Here is a 16,260-nt window from a genome sequence, read left to right as displayed (position 1 = left end):
GTCGGGCATCGAGTCATGCGTTCCAGATCTTATCTCTTTTAATGTCCACAGTCATCCCACAAAGCAAGCTTTTCTCCACATTTGAGAGATGAGAAAACTCTTCCTGACAGCCAATTCCAACTCTTCTTTTTTCACTTTTGATTCTTTATTGTATTTTTAGTTTTTTTTTTTATCAAAGTGTAGTTGATTTACAATGTTAGTTGCAGGTGTACAGCAGAGCGATTCATATATACTTATACATACATATAGATAGATAGATTTTCAGATTCCTTTGCATTATAGGTTATAACAAGACATTGAATATAGTCCCCTGTGCTGTACAGCAGGTCCTTGTTGTCTGTCTGTTTTGTATATAGTAGTGTGTGTCTGTTAGCCCTAAACTCCCAGTCTGTCCCTCCGCTGTCCTGTCTCCTTTGGTCATGGTTACACGTTCTTGAAGGGTTTTTTGCTGCCCCATTTCCTGGGCTCTCTCACCCATCTCTGGCTCCTCCCTTGGACAGATGATAAGTCAGTCTGGAGTGGAGAGAAACTGCCGGAAGAGTTAGGTAGTTACTGGCAGAGGGTGCTTACAAATACTTTTTGTTTCCTTCTGTTCAGCAAAGGCAGGGAGTAAGTGGATGACTGGCTGAAGACCACACACTTTTGTTTAATTACTAGGTGATGCTGTCAAAAGGAAGACCTAGATCTCCTTTCACTCAAGTTAAACTAGTTTTAGTTTACAGAGCTTGGAGGGTCGGGGAGGGCGAGGTGGGTGAGGCTTCTGATCGATTCCATGGGAACTAGAATTGGCTCACGATGATCAAATCTTTAGTTAGTTAACACGTTTATCCAAGAGCCTACTGTGTGAAAGGCGTTCATCTGGAGTCTCTGAACCTTCTTTCATCTCTTTGAAATATCGCAGACTAGTTATTGGAAATGAACTGCCCCAAATATTCCTTCCTTAAACAGAAATAACTCTTCCTCTAGGAATTCTGGTTTTTGGCAGAGTTTTCGTATATTATCCGCCGGGGGTGGACAAAGGAGAGGTCCAGGTGATTAAAAATAGTTTCTGTGTAGTTTTCCAAAGCAACACTTTCATTTATTTTCCCACAGCAGAAATACTTTCCTAATTACCTCCAACACTGTTAATGCCTCTTATTGTTTCCAGCACATTGACACCATGATTGATTGTCTGCTAACCTGGTGAAGGACACACGGCATAGTTTACACTGTCCACTGTGCTTATGAGACCACTCAGACGTGAAAAATGAGCAAATGGTTGGTCCAAGATCGCAGAACCCGATAACGAAGGGCTGACACTGGGAGGCAGGGGTCTTCTTTTGTGTGTGTCTCTCTCAGTGATTGGCTTCCTGTCCAATTTAGGTTGATAATTTAAAAGCATTTCTAGCTGGGGGCATAGCAGAGTGCAGGAAAACATGGAGTGCAGCCTGCTAGTCCCCCTTTGCTGTGTAAATCTGAGCATCAGGGGGGTTACTGCCTTTATTCCTGCATCCATATCTTTTTTTTTTAATTGAGTTACAGCCGATTTACAATGTTGTGTCGATGTCTGGTGTACAGCGCAGTTTTTCAGTCCTACATGAATATACGTATATTCGTTTTCATATTCTTTTTCACCGTGAGCTACTACAAGATCTTGGATATCACCCATATCTTATTTAAAGAAATTAGTGTAATAAAAGGGCTAGTAGATGGGCGACTTCAGCTGGTGGCCCCAGTTTCCTCAGTTCTAGCCCTTGCTTGACCGCTTTTCAGCCTCTCTGAACCGTGAGAACAAATATGGCACCCAAGTCAACTGCAGAGTTTTGAATTACTTTCATCCAAAGACTTGAAAGCTGGAGAAACCAGGACTGCAAATATTATACAGAGAGAGTTCCAACAACACAGGGACGGGGAAGGCTAATGTCATCGGCGATCCTCTGAGCTGGCAGATCAAACCCTAGTTGGCTGTAATCAAGAGCTATAAGGAAGCTCTTGTGGAAACAGCTTGTCTCTACAGCCAGTCGAGCCGATCTGTCCTCATCGTGGGGAAAAGGCTGACTCATTCCGCTCACTGCCCTCCCACTACGCGCCTCGCTGCTTCTCGTCTTGACGCCGCTTTGGCCCTCCCTCTTTCCTGTTCAGATTTTACCCAGGATTTAAGGTCCAGCTAAGTCCTCCCACCTGTCAGATTACTTGAATTCCCAAATGCAGCATCTTCTTCCTCTTCTGAGCATCCTCTTCAGCCCCGTGAGGGAGCTGGTCTCTCTGCAGCGTTGTGAGGGTTATTGGTCTCATGTTGGGGTCACTCCCTGGGTTAGGAGCTCCTTCAGCGGAAGGACATGACTCACTCTTTGCATGTCCCCTCCAGTGACCAGCATGATGCTCACACCACAGGGACCTGCGCTTTATAGTTGCAGGTTACTGATGCCGGACGGGATTCAGGGTCCCAAGTTGCCCACCTGTTCACAGAATGACGCAACTGAGCCTTCCCGCAATTGTCTATAACCATCCTATTTACAATCTTGAGCATCACTATTACCCCTGGGGCTAAGGTTGCTGGATTTGGCACATAAAATTACGGGACACCCAGTTAAGTTTGATTTTTAGGTAAACAATTCCTTTTTTCTTTTTTTAGTATAAATCCATCCCCTAATTTTTTAAAGTTTAAAATTAAAAAAATATTGTCTGACATGTACTTGCATGAAACACCTCATTGGCCTCACCCTAATCCTGGCCCTGTCAGATCTTAGCTTTATTTAAAATTCTGATATTAGTCCCACATGGATTGTTTATTTATTTATGTATTTTAATGGGGTTACCTGGGGTTGAACCCAGGACCTTGTGCACCCTAAGCGTGTGCTGAACCATTGAGGTACACCCACCACCCACCACCATGGATTTTTTTGGCATTCATTTTGATTTTTGAAACTGTTGCATTGTGGCATTCAACTGTTGTTTACCTTGATTCTTGAGTTCTTTGATGATCCCTCACATTTCATACCTGCAGCGACTGCCTGGCTTCCCTCCTCCTGGCCCCAGGTCTGCTTTCCTCCTCAGGATCCCATTTGTAAAGTGGTGATAATGATGTGTTGCCGGCAGGATGCAGTAAGCCATCTGTCTGACACGTTGCATTTATTCAGTATTAATCATTTTGTGCATTCACGTTATCTTGGATTTTTTACGTTGAATAGTTCAGTGATCCATTCTCCTCTCACAGCCACACTTGAAACCAAACTCACAATTGTTCATCTTTCAAAGTAAGTTGTAATTATTTTCATAAATGGAACGGGCTTAAAGAAGCCTGCGGATCTCGGAATGGCCATGCGGGGCCATACTCCATAAAAGGGCCCGTGTTTTGAAGGCAGACATCCTGTGTGCAAGGAGAGGACCAGAGGGGAGGGAAAACAGCTCCCGCTGCTGAGCTGATGTCACGCCTGACGGCGGAGCGCCAGGGCGCCGCCGTCACTCTCACCACGCGACAGCTGCCCTCGAAAGACAGAGCAGCACGTTGCTTTTCTACGTACACTTTTCTTTCCTTGACCTAATGGTGTGCTGATGTGTCACAGTGGTAAGGTGGTCGTCACTTTCTTTTAAGCTCTTTGTACTTAGAAGACTTCAGAGCGTACATCTGAGAGGGGCAGCATTTGAGTTTAGGGAGTGGAAAAGGATGGTGGGAGTTGTAAGATTTTAGCTGAAAAAATACACACACATGCCCTGGTTTTGGCTTTTTAATGAATCCTGCAGGGTTACGCATCAGACCTTTGTTTAGAAAAAAATGATTAATTAAGCAAATTGCGGAAAGGAGCGAGCGCTCTAAACCTAGCTCTGTGTAGACCTCATGTGCATGTACAAGCCTCACGCAGCCAGGATTTTGTCACAGAACAGAACACTGAGAAACCTGTTGGATGTCCATTTCTGTGGATGCTCAAAACATGCTCTCCTGTTAAGCACCGCTCGTGACCTGGGACCTGCCTCCATCATATACACGAGTTACTACAGAGACCTACGCGATTTTACAGAGACTGAGTGTGGGACAGAAACTAGCCTGCCACTAGAACCATGAATACGTAAACCTGGAGGGTGTTTGACTAAAGTTTAAATAATTTAATAGGTTTGACAAAACTTTTGAAAACAATTTTCTTTTTTCTTAAATTTTTTTACTTAAAAAAGAATTTGGAGGGAGGTAATTAGGTATTTATTTAGCTGTTTACTTAATGGAGGTGCTGGGGATTGAACCCAGGACCTCATGCACACTAAGCACGTGCTCTACCACTGAGCCCCACCCTCCCCTGCTGAGAACAATTTTCTCTTCAAAGGAAGATCATTCCAACCATAAAGTTACGGCTGAGATTTTTTTAATCCATGAGAATCTTGTTGCTATTGTGGTTTTAAAAAGATAATGGAGATTCTGTTTGGTTTGGTTTGAACTGCGTTACTGCAACAATGAAAAACATAGAAAAGAAAGGAAAACAGAAACTAGTCAAACTTCCAAGTGAATAATTTATCAAAGAAGATGGTTATTATTATTTTTTGCCTTTGCTTCTGCTTGTTACCATCATAAGGGAAACATTCCTCATGACCTCGGGCTGTGGGTTCATTGTTATCACGTTTAGCATTCTAGCGCCCGGCGGAACAGAGATTAGAAACACTATGCTTTCTCACAAAGCATCTCTTTTGATTTTGATACAGAAGTTACACAGAGGCCTGAGATAGAACATTGGTATAAAATTCTGAATTCTGATCATTTAGCTCAAGTTTCTTTTTTAATTTCGCTTTTATCATCTCAAGCGCACACATTTGTGTTTGAAGGCGGTAACAAAACATCCTTGTGTTTACTTAACCCCTAAATATCGGGAGAAGGGAAGAAAACATAGATTTGCATGGAGTTGACTACGAACATACGTGTAACCATCTTGAGAATGTATTTATGTTTATCAGCTTCTATTTTTTTTTATTTTAGAGAAAACCAGCTTTAGAGATCGAATGATGTTAGCTGTGTACTGGAAAACTCTAAGCTCAAGTGTGTTCCTGAATTTTTTTTTTTAAACTGTAATGTCACAAATATTGAATTTCCTAAATCAGAAATTATTTCTCTTTTCTTAATAGACTGGAAGGAAAGAAAAAGGAGACCCTCTAAACATTGCAATTGATAAGATGACCAAGAAAACAAGAGACCTAAGGAGACAGGTACTGTTTTTTTGTTTTCATTTTAAGTGCATGGTACTTGGTGGTGGCTTCCGAGCATTCCTCTTTCAGGGCGCTGTCTTAGGGCTGATGCTCAAGTTGCTGTTCTTTATAACATCCACGTACACGCAGAAACTTTTCATCAAGAAGGTGGTCTGCTGAGCAGACAGATGTGACAGGTGCAAAGGGTGTGGCGATGAATGTAACCTCTGCAGGGTTTGGGGGAGCCCTCTCACTGCCAAGACACACTCTTCCCAGGTGGAGAGTTGATGAATTCTTTGCCTTCTACATCTGGTTTTCAGTTTTTCAGGCCCCGGTGTGCAAAGAACCAGTCTCTGGTTTCTGCTGGTTCTTACCTAGACTCCCAAGGCAATGAATGAATAAACAAGAATGCTGATGCTTTGTGAGAAATGCAGCTCTTAATCTGATGGGCTAATTAAGGTCTCTGACCCAGTGTATTCCCTTGGGGGCATAAATCTAGGGGGAAAGGTTGCTTATCAGATGGTTATCTGGGAAGCAGGGAACCAAAGCAAGGAAAGGTGATTGGATGATTTAAATGGCTATTGGCATCATTAGTCTGAAGAGTCCTGTTGGGGGAGGGGGTTAGGAATCTGGTCAGAGCCACTCTTCATCTTGAGTGCTGTGTGAGCGAGCACCGGTGCATGCAGTCCCGTGAGCCTTACTTTCTGTGTTGGCACATGAGCTCCGTTTCCTCTGTGCTGTTCCTTCTCTAGAAGAGACGCGAGCACCCCACTGAGTTCCCGTACGATCCCTTCGTGCTGTCTGTCTGAGAGGCATCCTGTCTCCTGCTGGTAGCCTTTGCATATGTCCATCTCATGTGCTAAGCATTGACTGTGTGGGTCATCTGGGACCGACCAGCCACTGCCCTGGGGCAACACCTGCTTTGCTTTCCGCAGCTGGAGAAGCTAGACTGGCACGGCTGCATCAGAGCACTCAGCAGGGTGTCAGGTATGGACAAGAATAGCGAGGTACCTGGGCTAGAATAGCCAAGGAGCATCTTAAAAAATGGTTAGAGGGAAAGGAAGACACCACTTCAGCTCACTGCTGGGCTGTCTTCAGGAGCTCACCAGAGGGTACAGACACACCTGAGCTAATGTCCCCCAGAAGACACCACAATTAGTTCTGGGATATGAGGAACCTAGTTTGAAGCCCTTCTGGGGAAAGCATTTTCTTTTTCTTTTACCATGAAATAAGGGAGAATAAAACAATGTCTTCTTCGGCATTAGTAAGTGGTAACTACCGATGTAGCTTACCAGATGGACGTTGCCAGCAGTAACCAACCAGATGCATGGCCGGGTCCGTCTCTCCTTGCCCTCTTAGACCATCCCTCCGTACAACGCCCCAGCTGACATGAAAGTGTACGGGTAGTGGGAATTGGGATTGGGGTTCGTGGAAAACGATGCCCGGAAAACAGGTGTCTGGAGTCCAGGGTTTGACTAAGCTGGCAGTGCGTCCGTGGATCCTTCATCTCTTGGTCTTCTTCAGGAGATCTGTAAAAAGAAGGAGCCAAACTAGATCTGCAAGCTATCTTTGCATGAGTCCCTTCATCTCCTATGCCCGCGGCCCTAATGTCTGATGATCATGGACTTCAAAAGCAGTGAGACGGCAACAGGCATCTTCTCTAGGGTTTGCCTTTGGCTGGATCGTCAACCGGGCAAAGTCCATGAATTGAGTCTGAACCTCCTCCTCTAGTCTTAGTAAGGACCATTCTTTCACATTCAGGAGCCAGCACCCTAAGTTCTCCGCATTCACGGACCTATCATAGCAATTTTTTTGTTTTACTTACCAGGAAGGAGTGGATAAAGTAGTTTTTACCTTGGTGTTACAATTCTCAGAAAGGTGTGGACTCTTTTTAGCTGCAGGCAGTGGTAAAATTTGAAGGTGGACTTCATGGTGGAATTTTAAATGCTTCAGTATCCAGATCCTTGGAGAGCTTCTTTCAGGGTGGCAGTGGAAGGAATATGTCATCCTCTCAAATGATTCCATGTGTAAGATTTTTTTCTTTGTCTGCTCACCTTTCTCAAAGCTTGAATAAGGGTAAGAGAGAGTTGCTTTGTGACATTAAGATCCAACAGTTACGGACGGCATAATTTCACACCGCCTCCCTGAATTTGGTTCAGACATCCTTCTCTTTGCTAGTATGCCTTTCTAGGACTAAGATGGTCCCCATCTGTTAGCTCCATCCTTATCCGTATGTTGGGATATTTTCATCTTCTTTTCCATCTCTCCTGTTTCACCATGTACACCTGTAGTGGTACAGAAACGTCTCTGATCCAAATAAATGCTACCTAGCATTTCTGCGGGTGGAATACACAAAGACTGTGATCAGCTTGGCTCAGGGAAATCTTCAGTTTTTTTTTTTAAAACATATTTATTTATTTTTTAAAGTATTTTTAATGGAGGTACTGGGGATCGAACCTAGGACCCTGTGCACACTAAGCATGTGTGCTACCACTGAGCTATACCCTCTCCCCATTAGGTTTATTTTAAAAAATTAATTAATTATTATTTCTCATAGGTCTTCAGTTTAGATTTGGGTGGCTAGTTAATTGGATTAACAAGGTTTTATCTGAATCTCTGATAGGAGCTTTGTAGTGGCCGAGTGAATGCCAGTGGTTCACATAAATGTCTCCCCGTTGCTGGAACGGTTCTTTCAGTGACAGACACGCCTTTGTTAGAAAACATTCTAGATGAGAGCCATCAGCTATCCATGCTCACCTATATTCCTTTATACAACATTTAGAGAAATAAAATCACATAGGGGGAAAAGCCTGAAATCAACGAAAAATATTTCTCGTGGCTTTCGCGAGTCCCCACTCTTTCAGCCTCCCACCTCTTCCTCGTAGCCCCGCAGTTGGGTGGCATCCTTCAGAAGGTGACAGGGGAGTCTTGCAAAGTTCTAGCCACCAAATTAAAAAGAAATAAAATGAATAATAATCTTTGGACTTCCCTCATAAAAGAAAGTGGACTTATGTTTGTAGACGTGAAAAAAAATCGAGTAATTGAATAGAAAGGGATTTCTAAGAACAATTTCCAAGTAAGTAGAACTCCCTTTTTTCGGGCAGTATGCCCCAAGGAACTGGGGAGCCAGAAACTGTGAAAAAGGCCACAGGAACCCAAGGGTGACATTTAAACTGGTTGGCGTGGATCCATCTTGCCAATTAAACCCAGGAGAGCAGGCAGTGGTGGAACAGAAGCCTTTGGGAGTGTTTTGTTTGGGAATTAAAAGTGGATTTAGGGGACTGTAACTGCCAGCCTCGAGCATTATGTTTTAATTTTAGAGCTGCGGGCACAGTATGCCCCACGTCTGTGCCATTGCCACTGCTGTGGTTCTGGAATCAGCCCATTATAAAAACAAAAGCTTTTGGCTGACTCCCTGCCTGAGTATCTCGTAGCCCACATGTCTGCCCACCCCTTTGAGAGGGCCTAGCTGGGGTCTGCCAGCAGCCCCGCCGTGTCCGCCTTCTGTGTGCCACCTGTCAGCCATTCTAGGCATGGCCTCTTGATTTTCCTCAAGCTTACGGCGATGCCAGTTTATGCGGATTATTATTTTGGTCCTTGTATTAGTCCTTTATTTTTTTCCTGCAAGTTGATAAGCTAATCAGGGCCTAAATATTTCCCTGTGAGAAGCTAATAGTCATCATGACAAGCTAGGGTGTTGCTAAACTTAGCAACTCTCTTTCATTCCCCAAAACCAATCAATGGCCTGATTCCGATTCCTTCACCCTTAACGGCCAATCACAGTAATTCCAGCAATGAGTCTCAGCAAATGTCGCCTTGACAGAGGTATCAGTTTTGCTATCACAATCAAAACACTTTCAACAGAGAACAAAAACCGTGCATCGGATGCTCTTACATTGGGATGCGTACTTCATAGAATGGATTATATCACGAAGGATTAAAAGCAAACAAGCAAGACATGTCCCTGGATAGACCGTTAAAGGTCAATGTATCAAGACCCTGCCTTCCTCCAGGACTTCAGAAAACGCTTCCAAGGTTAATAAGAACTCGTTACAGCTGAATATTCTTCAGCTGTCCCCTTGGTGACCCAGTTCCTTATATAAGAACTGCGACTGCAGGTCATCGGTGAGAGCTTTTAAAATCACTGTCCACAGAAACGTAAACTAAATTACAGCAGACGTGTAACTGAGTCCTTACTATGCGCCAGGCACTATTCTAAGCTCTTTCCATGAGTGGACCACGTTTGATCCTCATACTGGCTCTGTGAGATGGAAAAGGTTGCCACCATGCCCATTTTACAGATGAATATGTGAAGCCAAGCGATGCGTGCATGGCCAGACAAAGCATGGGTGCACGAGGTCCCAGCCCAGGCAGTCTGGCTGTGGGGTCTTTTCTCGTGACCCTTCCCCATCCTGCCAATCCACAGAACCAGAGGGTGCAGGTGGGTCACCTGGGTATGAATCTCCTTGAGGGGGATGCAACTGGGGGGGAAAGGAGGATTCTCATAATAGGTAGAGATGCTTTGTGGTTTCCAGCAGCATGTTTGCTGCTCTGGGGTTGGGGATGGGCAACATGCATGTATTTAAGACAGAAAAAAATAAGTGGTGCATGTCAGAAACCTGGTTCTTGTTTGTGATAGGATATCATCTCTCAGGTCTCCAGCTGTCATGGTCCATTGGATCTTCTTTTTAAGAAAAAAATGCCATTATGTTTGAGGAGCCAGCTTCTCAAAGCCTGAATTACAGACTTTTCAAAACATTTACAGAAAAAAAAAAGGAATATTAAGGCATTCAGTTCTTTTTCTCACATCTGCTCATGATGGGGCCAATTATTTTTAGATTCATTGTAAGAAAACATTTTGAAATCCTTTATTTCCAGACTTGAAGCTGCTTTTCCTCATAAAGATGGGAAGCTATCTTTATGGCTCCAATGAAAGTACTTAAAAACAAAATACTGGTTTCCTCCAAATCGGTTAAAGGGTTGTGTTCTTCACACTGAGAACCTGCGTCAGAGCGAATATCCCTGGCGTTTGGTCCCGGGGTCAGAGTGCCAGGACGCTGCAGGAATATGGGGACCAGAAGATGACCACACAGCAGTTGGGGTTTGAAACACAGAACATAAGCAACTCTGAGACACCACTGGCCTCAGAAACACCAAAGATCAGAATCAAAAAGGCCGGAAGGAGAGGGCAGAGGGAGGAAGGGGCCCAATGCTGTGAAAGGCCGTCTTTGAATGTACCCCTTGCTCACAGGTTGTATATTCAAGCTGCCTCTTCCTTAGGAAAATCCTGGCGCAGCGGCCCTGAATGTCAGGCCACCGCCTACTTACCCACCTCCTGGCAAACGTTCATTAGGCCAAGTTTAAGGCACGTGATCATATCAATTGGAAACAGTTCCTGAAATATCGCTGTGGGCAAGCTCTTCCCTTAGAGCTTAGAGACGTGAAATCGTGGCGCGGTGTCATTGACCCCCGTGAGCCAGCATGACGGCTCGCACACGAGAGCAAACTTGCGGAGGACACTAGACTCGACCTCTTCCTCTCGCTAGCGAGAGATCAGTAGCTTGATCAATACTGATTCGTCAAATTGTTCCCCAACAAAAGTCTGTGTGCCCGACGCACGGGGAGGCCAAGGGAATGAAACGGGTGAAATCTCAGAGTTTGGAGCAGGGAAAGGCTTATCGCAGGGCCGAGCAAGGAGAACAGGGGGCTGGTGCTCAGAAGAGAACCCCGAACCCCCTGGTAGTTTCCGGGGGAAATCTTTACAGGCCAGATTTGGAGTGGGGGCTGTGGGGAGTGTGACTTTCTTCTGGTTGGTTGGTGGGGAGGGTAACAGGGGATCCAGGGCTCAGCCTGAAGTTGTCATCCTCCACCTGAGTAGGAGCCGGAGTTTCGGCAGAAGAACTCAAAGGTACTGTTACACATATTCCTTGAGAGGGAACCAGGACCCTGCCCCATGGCTGCACTATTGTTTCTTGACTGTTCCTTCCCTGATTAACAGCTGTTTGAATCTGCTCTTTGGAGCTCAGGGAACTTCAGGGAGGCTGCATGAAGCCTATTTCCTACAAACAAGAAATGGGAGACAGAAAGGGTTTGGACCAGGGAGGACCACACAGGGTCCTGCTCCGTTTCAAAATAACATTGCTATGCTGAGCAAAGGGAGCTGCGGCAGATGTATGGATGGAAACTGCTCGATCAAGTGGAAGCTTCAGCTTCTGGTTTGGTCTCTTCCGCGGATGGCTCCAGGCCCCAGAAGTCAAGGAGGAGCGGGATGGGGAGGGAGAAACCGCGATGCCTGAGTCTCACAACAGTCAAGGGAACGTCTGCTTTTGGTCCTGCCTCTGACACCTCCTGTTCTAGGCAATGAAAACGCCATTCAGAATCTTGATCCTGACACTGGAAGATCCACAATAAGATTATTAAAAAAAAATTCCATCTTATTTTCCAGGATGAAATTCCTAAGCAGAAAGACTTGGAAGATGACGATTTAAACAACAAGGATTTTTATTCATTAATCTATTTTTAGAATGTCCTAATGTTAGGTAGGTAGATACATGAGGGCATGAGGCAGATAGGTGGAGGAGAGGGAGGGTGGTCTGTATGCCCGCCTCCAGCCTGAAGGGGCTTTACTTCTTCTAAACGAGTGCCAGCGAGAATCCGGTTAGAACCCAAGAGCCACGACTACCCGGTAGCGAGAAGGACCTAGCTGGACGTGACGTGACCCAGTGTTCATTGTACTATAATTGGCATTGCGGTTTAGGACTCCCCATGGATTTTTCTGTGTGCATCATGGGTAAGGGCACGTGCAAAAGGGACAAACATGGCTATGCCCTCCAGGACAAGAGCATCAATCAATCAAGAGACCACCTCTAAGCGAGGGTGTAAGAGAAGTGGCGATGAAAGACCACCGCTGTTTCCTCACTTGGATCAGCCCGCCTCCCGTTCTTGGAGGTCTATGTAACGCTTTGCTACATAGCGCTCCGTCTCTTCTCTGAATCCTTACCTTTTGGGGATGACAAGAACTGGGGTCTTTTCTCCTCTTTTGGGGGTGGCACTTACAGCTTACCGAAACGCTCAGTTCAGAACACCCATCCTGGCTTAGCCCCTATTTAACTGTTGGAGGCCATGTTTAGGCTGGGGTTTGTTATCTGAGACAGTCCCAGAACGGGAGATAGTTTTAACGTATGTTGCCACCACGGCCTGAACTGAGCTCTTTCTGGCACTGAGGGTCGTCTTGACTCCGACTGCGTCTTCAGTGGATCTTTGCAGCCAGCTTGTGGCCAAATAGTTCTTGGTCCATGTGACCTCCTCCCTGCTGAGGTTACTTTTTATTACCTGAAATGGCTTCCGGCATCAGTTTTCCCAGGGGAAACTTCTATCAGCACAGCTGATTTTTCTTTATCTCCCTATTTCCCAAGAAGGCTGGATAAATCCGAGATTTGGGAAGTGAGTCATCTTCCTGCAGGTTCTGCCTCTCCTGCTGGTGGAAGCCCTGATTCACTCCAGGATCACAGCACTCTGTGCCTTCCTGGCTCCCGTGCATGTCATTGATGGCTGAGAGAATCCACCATTGCTCTTTGCTTGGGTAGAACACTGATAAAGGTGATCGTGGTTGTAATATCCATCTGATACAGGAAAAAATGGGCGGGGGGAGCATGAGAGGATGGCCATGTCCCAGGTCTTGGTCATGTCCCTGGGACGCACCCTGCCAAGTGAGGGTCCTTGGCTTCACGCAGGAAATAATTCAAAAGCGAGCCACAGTTGAATAACAGTAGATTTATTCTGAGAGGTGTACACCCCATAGACAGGGTGCAGGGCATCTCAGAGGCAGGAGAAAGCTTGAGGCATGAGGCGTGGGGGCGTCGGTTAAAGTTGAAGTAAGCACACCCTCCACAGAGTGTGGAGCACCCCAGAAGGTAAGAGGGAGTGCGGGGCTGTGAGGCGTGCTGTTGATAGTTTCTATGTGCTAACGCGTGAGAGGGTTATTCCAGCTGCTTTGGGGACGGGGTGGGGACTCCCAGGACGTGGGTCACTGCCCTCTCTTTGACCTTTCACGGCTAGCCTCAGAGCTGCCGTGGTGCCTGTGGGTGTGTCATTCCCCGTGCGGGTACATCCCAACGTGTATCACGTAACGCTAGGTCCACTGGAGGTTGACTCTCCGGCCGTCTTGGGCTTCAAGGTCTACTGGGAGCTGACTCTTCCACCATCTTGGTGCTAATTGCCTCCAGTCTCACATCTGCTTGCTTTATGTGTCCTTAGCCAATCACTGTCCTCCTTCGTGTCCGAATGAAATTCCAGAATACCTTAAAGCCAGACCCTTACCCAACCCTACACAACCGCATGCCTTCCACCTCGATCAGCTTTTCAGCAGTGTTCCAACCCTGTGCAGCTCCTTCCAGTGTTGATCTTTAAGTTCCCATCAGCCATGTAGTCCAGTTGATTCTACCTCCTAACTGTGTTTCGAGTGCATTCCTTCCTCTCAGCTCCCATTGGCACCACTTAATTGCTTTTCACGGGAATGATGGCCATAGTCTCACAACCAGTGCCTTCCGCTCGCTCAGTGTCGCTCCAGCAGTCTTACAAGCCAGTGTTCATTCACCCATTCTCGTGCCTTTGCACTTGCTGTTACTTCTGCCAAGAATGCCCTCTTTCCCTCCCTTTATTTTTCCTTCCAGGAAAATTTACAGCTTTTCCAAATGTCGTCCCTTATTCCTTTTTATTTTTCCTCTTAGGAAAATTCACATTTTTTCCTACAAGGCATAGCTTAAATGTCACCTTATCATCACAACTTTACCCAATTCTTATAAGCAGGGCTTACCCTAAAGCCTTTAAAAATAGCTTCATTATGACACTTTTTGCAGTAGATTTAAGTTGTTGATGTGTTTTTCCCTGTGCCTTAATATTCTTTGTTTCTTCACAACATATCTTACTGCCCACAACCACAGGTGTTGAAAGAATAAAGAATCCTCCATATGCAGCCAACCCACCGAAAATATCTCAACCATCAACTTCCTTCCATTCTAAACTCTCATGTCTTTGGTTCCATTGTTTCAAGAACAAGATTTGTTAGCTTCAACAGCCCATTTTTACTGTGATAATAACAGCTTTTTTTCCATTTTAAGGGAGAGCTTCTGTGCCTTAACCCAGGAGTTTCCTGTTGCTGGGCTGGCTTTAGAAAAGTCAGCTCAAGAACCTGCCGAAACGCAGGTGCAGGTTTACCCCACTTTTTGAAAGTTCATTTTGTGCCATTTTGCTTGGAGGAAAGTCCTACCTTTGTTCCTCTTTTTGCTAGCTGAAAGAAATCTGGAGGATATTTCCTTTTGCACAAAAGGGGGAAAAGTGAAAATACTATTCAGCACTGGTGTTGCAGCCAGCTCTTAAAGAGGCAGAGCACACCCCAGGCAGCAAGAGTGGCCCCACCAAGCTCCTTCCTCAGGAACTGTGCACATCCCGCAGCTCAGCATGCAGCCCGTGGCTTTGAACTGCGTCTGTGATTTATCTTGATTTATTTTGTGCATCGGTTAGCAAGATGCGTCCAAAGGTAATTGCTTCTTCATTTTACACCATTTTGGCTTGCGGAAAGGTTTCACAGGAATGCCCTACTTTCGGATAGTGGGGGAAACATGTATATGGCTCCATCTTGGGAAATTCTGATTTCATGTACATTTGGTGGCAGCTTAAACTCTGTATCGTAAAATGCTTTCCAGGTAATTTGTGATGTTCTGGCCGGTTGGAATTCCACTGCCTTTGTTTGTGATGGTGGGAGCTTTCAGATCTCATCACGGTGCTTTGGAGGATTTATCTGAAGGTTGGTTAAGCCTCCAACCCCTCTGCTAGGCCTCCCCGCTTCATGGAAACAGTGCGTGTTTTGAGGGAGGGAGAATCCACACTTGAACCTCCTCTCCCCATGGGCCAAGATTAGAAGTGGATGGTCTGAGTGTTCCCTGGGCTGTGTTGAAGGGCTTGGCAAGTTCTGTGCTCTCTGGGGCAGGGCCAAGAGGAGGGTGAGGGGAAAGAGGCACTCGCCTTTGGCGCAACATTTTAGGGAGAGCCGAAAAGCTCAGTAATCAAGATAAATCATATTTTTATGTGATATTTTAGGAAATTGAAATTAATGCAAAAAAATTTCATGATGAGCGACCCATCAACCTTGTAAATAAAGACAGGGTCAGTAACAGGGCAGTGCTGAGCGAGCTTGAAGCCTGAAGCAAAAGGAAAAGAAAAAAATCCAGTAACACTGATCCGGTTTTGATTTACAGTGCTACTGTTCTGTTTATGATGTATGACTCTTCCCCTGAGCCTTGGCTCTGCGCCACAGCATCTATCCGTTCAAGTCTTCACTGCACCTGCTCTATGAGCAAGTTTCTCCCCGAAGTCTCGGTGTCAGGTGGCTTTCTTTTTTTCGCCTACATTAGTGGCAAAAGGGCTGACTTCAATTTTATGATGAGATGATACTTTGGACACCAGATTTGAAGACCTGTTTGAATTGTGGTGTCTTTCAGGTTGTGTGGCTCCAAATGCGTTTCTTTGTGATGTTTATCACAGTGACATGAGCTTTTTTATGGCACTCTGAAGTGCTTCAGAGAAAATGGGAGAGCATTTTAATACTGCTGATTTACTCTTTCAGGTCTACAGTAATTTCCTTACTGCCTAATTATAAGGCTCTGCTTAATTTACTCTACACATAATGTTTACTGATGCACATATGGTGCCACATTTCAGGAAACTGTACCCAGAACAGGTATTTTTGTCAGGCTGGAGCATGGAAAATTTCCTTCACATACAGAAAAAAAAATGCCAAGAAATTGAACCATCTCAACAAAGAATATCCCCCAGTGAGAGGGAGAAAAAAATCACACTTATCTTTAACTTCAGAAAGTTGCAGTCTCTTTAGATGTTAATTTTAAAAGATGAGTGGTGATTATGTGATTACATGTGTATGAAGATTTCCAGTTACCCCAAAATCAGAGCAGGATAGGAGTCGGGGAAAAGGAGAGGTAGGAAGGGAAGGCATTAATATCTTCTGGGCTTATTTCTCAACCAGCTTTGAAAAGAGAAAATATGGATTCAGTAATTACGGATTCCTAAACTCTTAGAAATAGAAGGAGCCCCTAAGGT

General features: G+C 45.2%; 1 protein-coding gene across 4 annotated transcripts in view; it reads left to right on the top strand.

Annotated features, from left to right (window-relative positions):
* CTNNA2 (catenin alpha 2) overlaps positions 1-16,260 on the top strand; it is a 933,346-nt gene that overhangs the window by 695,834 nt on the left and 221,252 nt on the right. For all 4 annotated transcript variants that reach the window (XM_072951563.1, XM_072951564.1, XM_072951561.1 and 1 more), the window contains exon 8: positions 5,086-5,166. In XM_072951563.1, the coding sequence (XP_072807664.1) occupies positions 5,086-5,166 (81 nt within the window). The remainder of the gene's footprint in view (positions 1-5,085; positions 5,167-16,260) is intronic.

This window comes from Vicugna pacos, chromosome 28 (assembly GCF_048564905.1).
Source record: "Vicugna pacos chromosome 28, VicPac4, whole genome shotgun sequence".
Taxonomy (NCBI): Eukaryota; Metazoa; Chordata; class Mammalia; order Artiodactyla; family Camelidae; genus Vicugna; species Vicugna pacos.
Note: the sequence above shows the minus strand (reverse complement) of the source record. Positions and strands in the feature narration are given on the sequence as shown.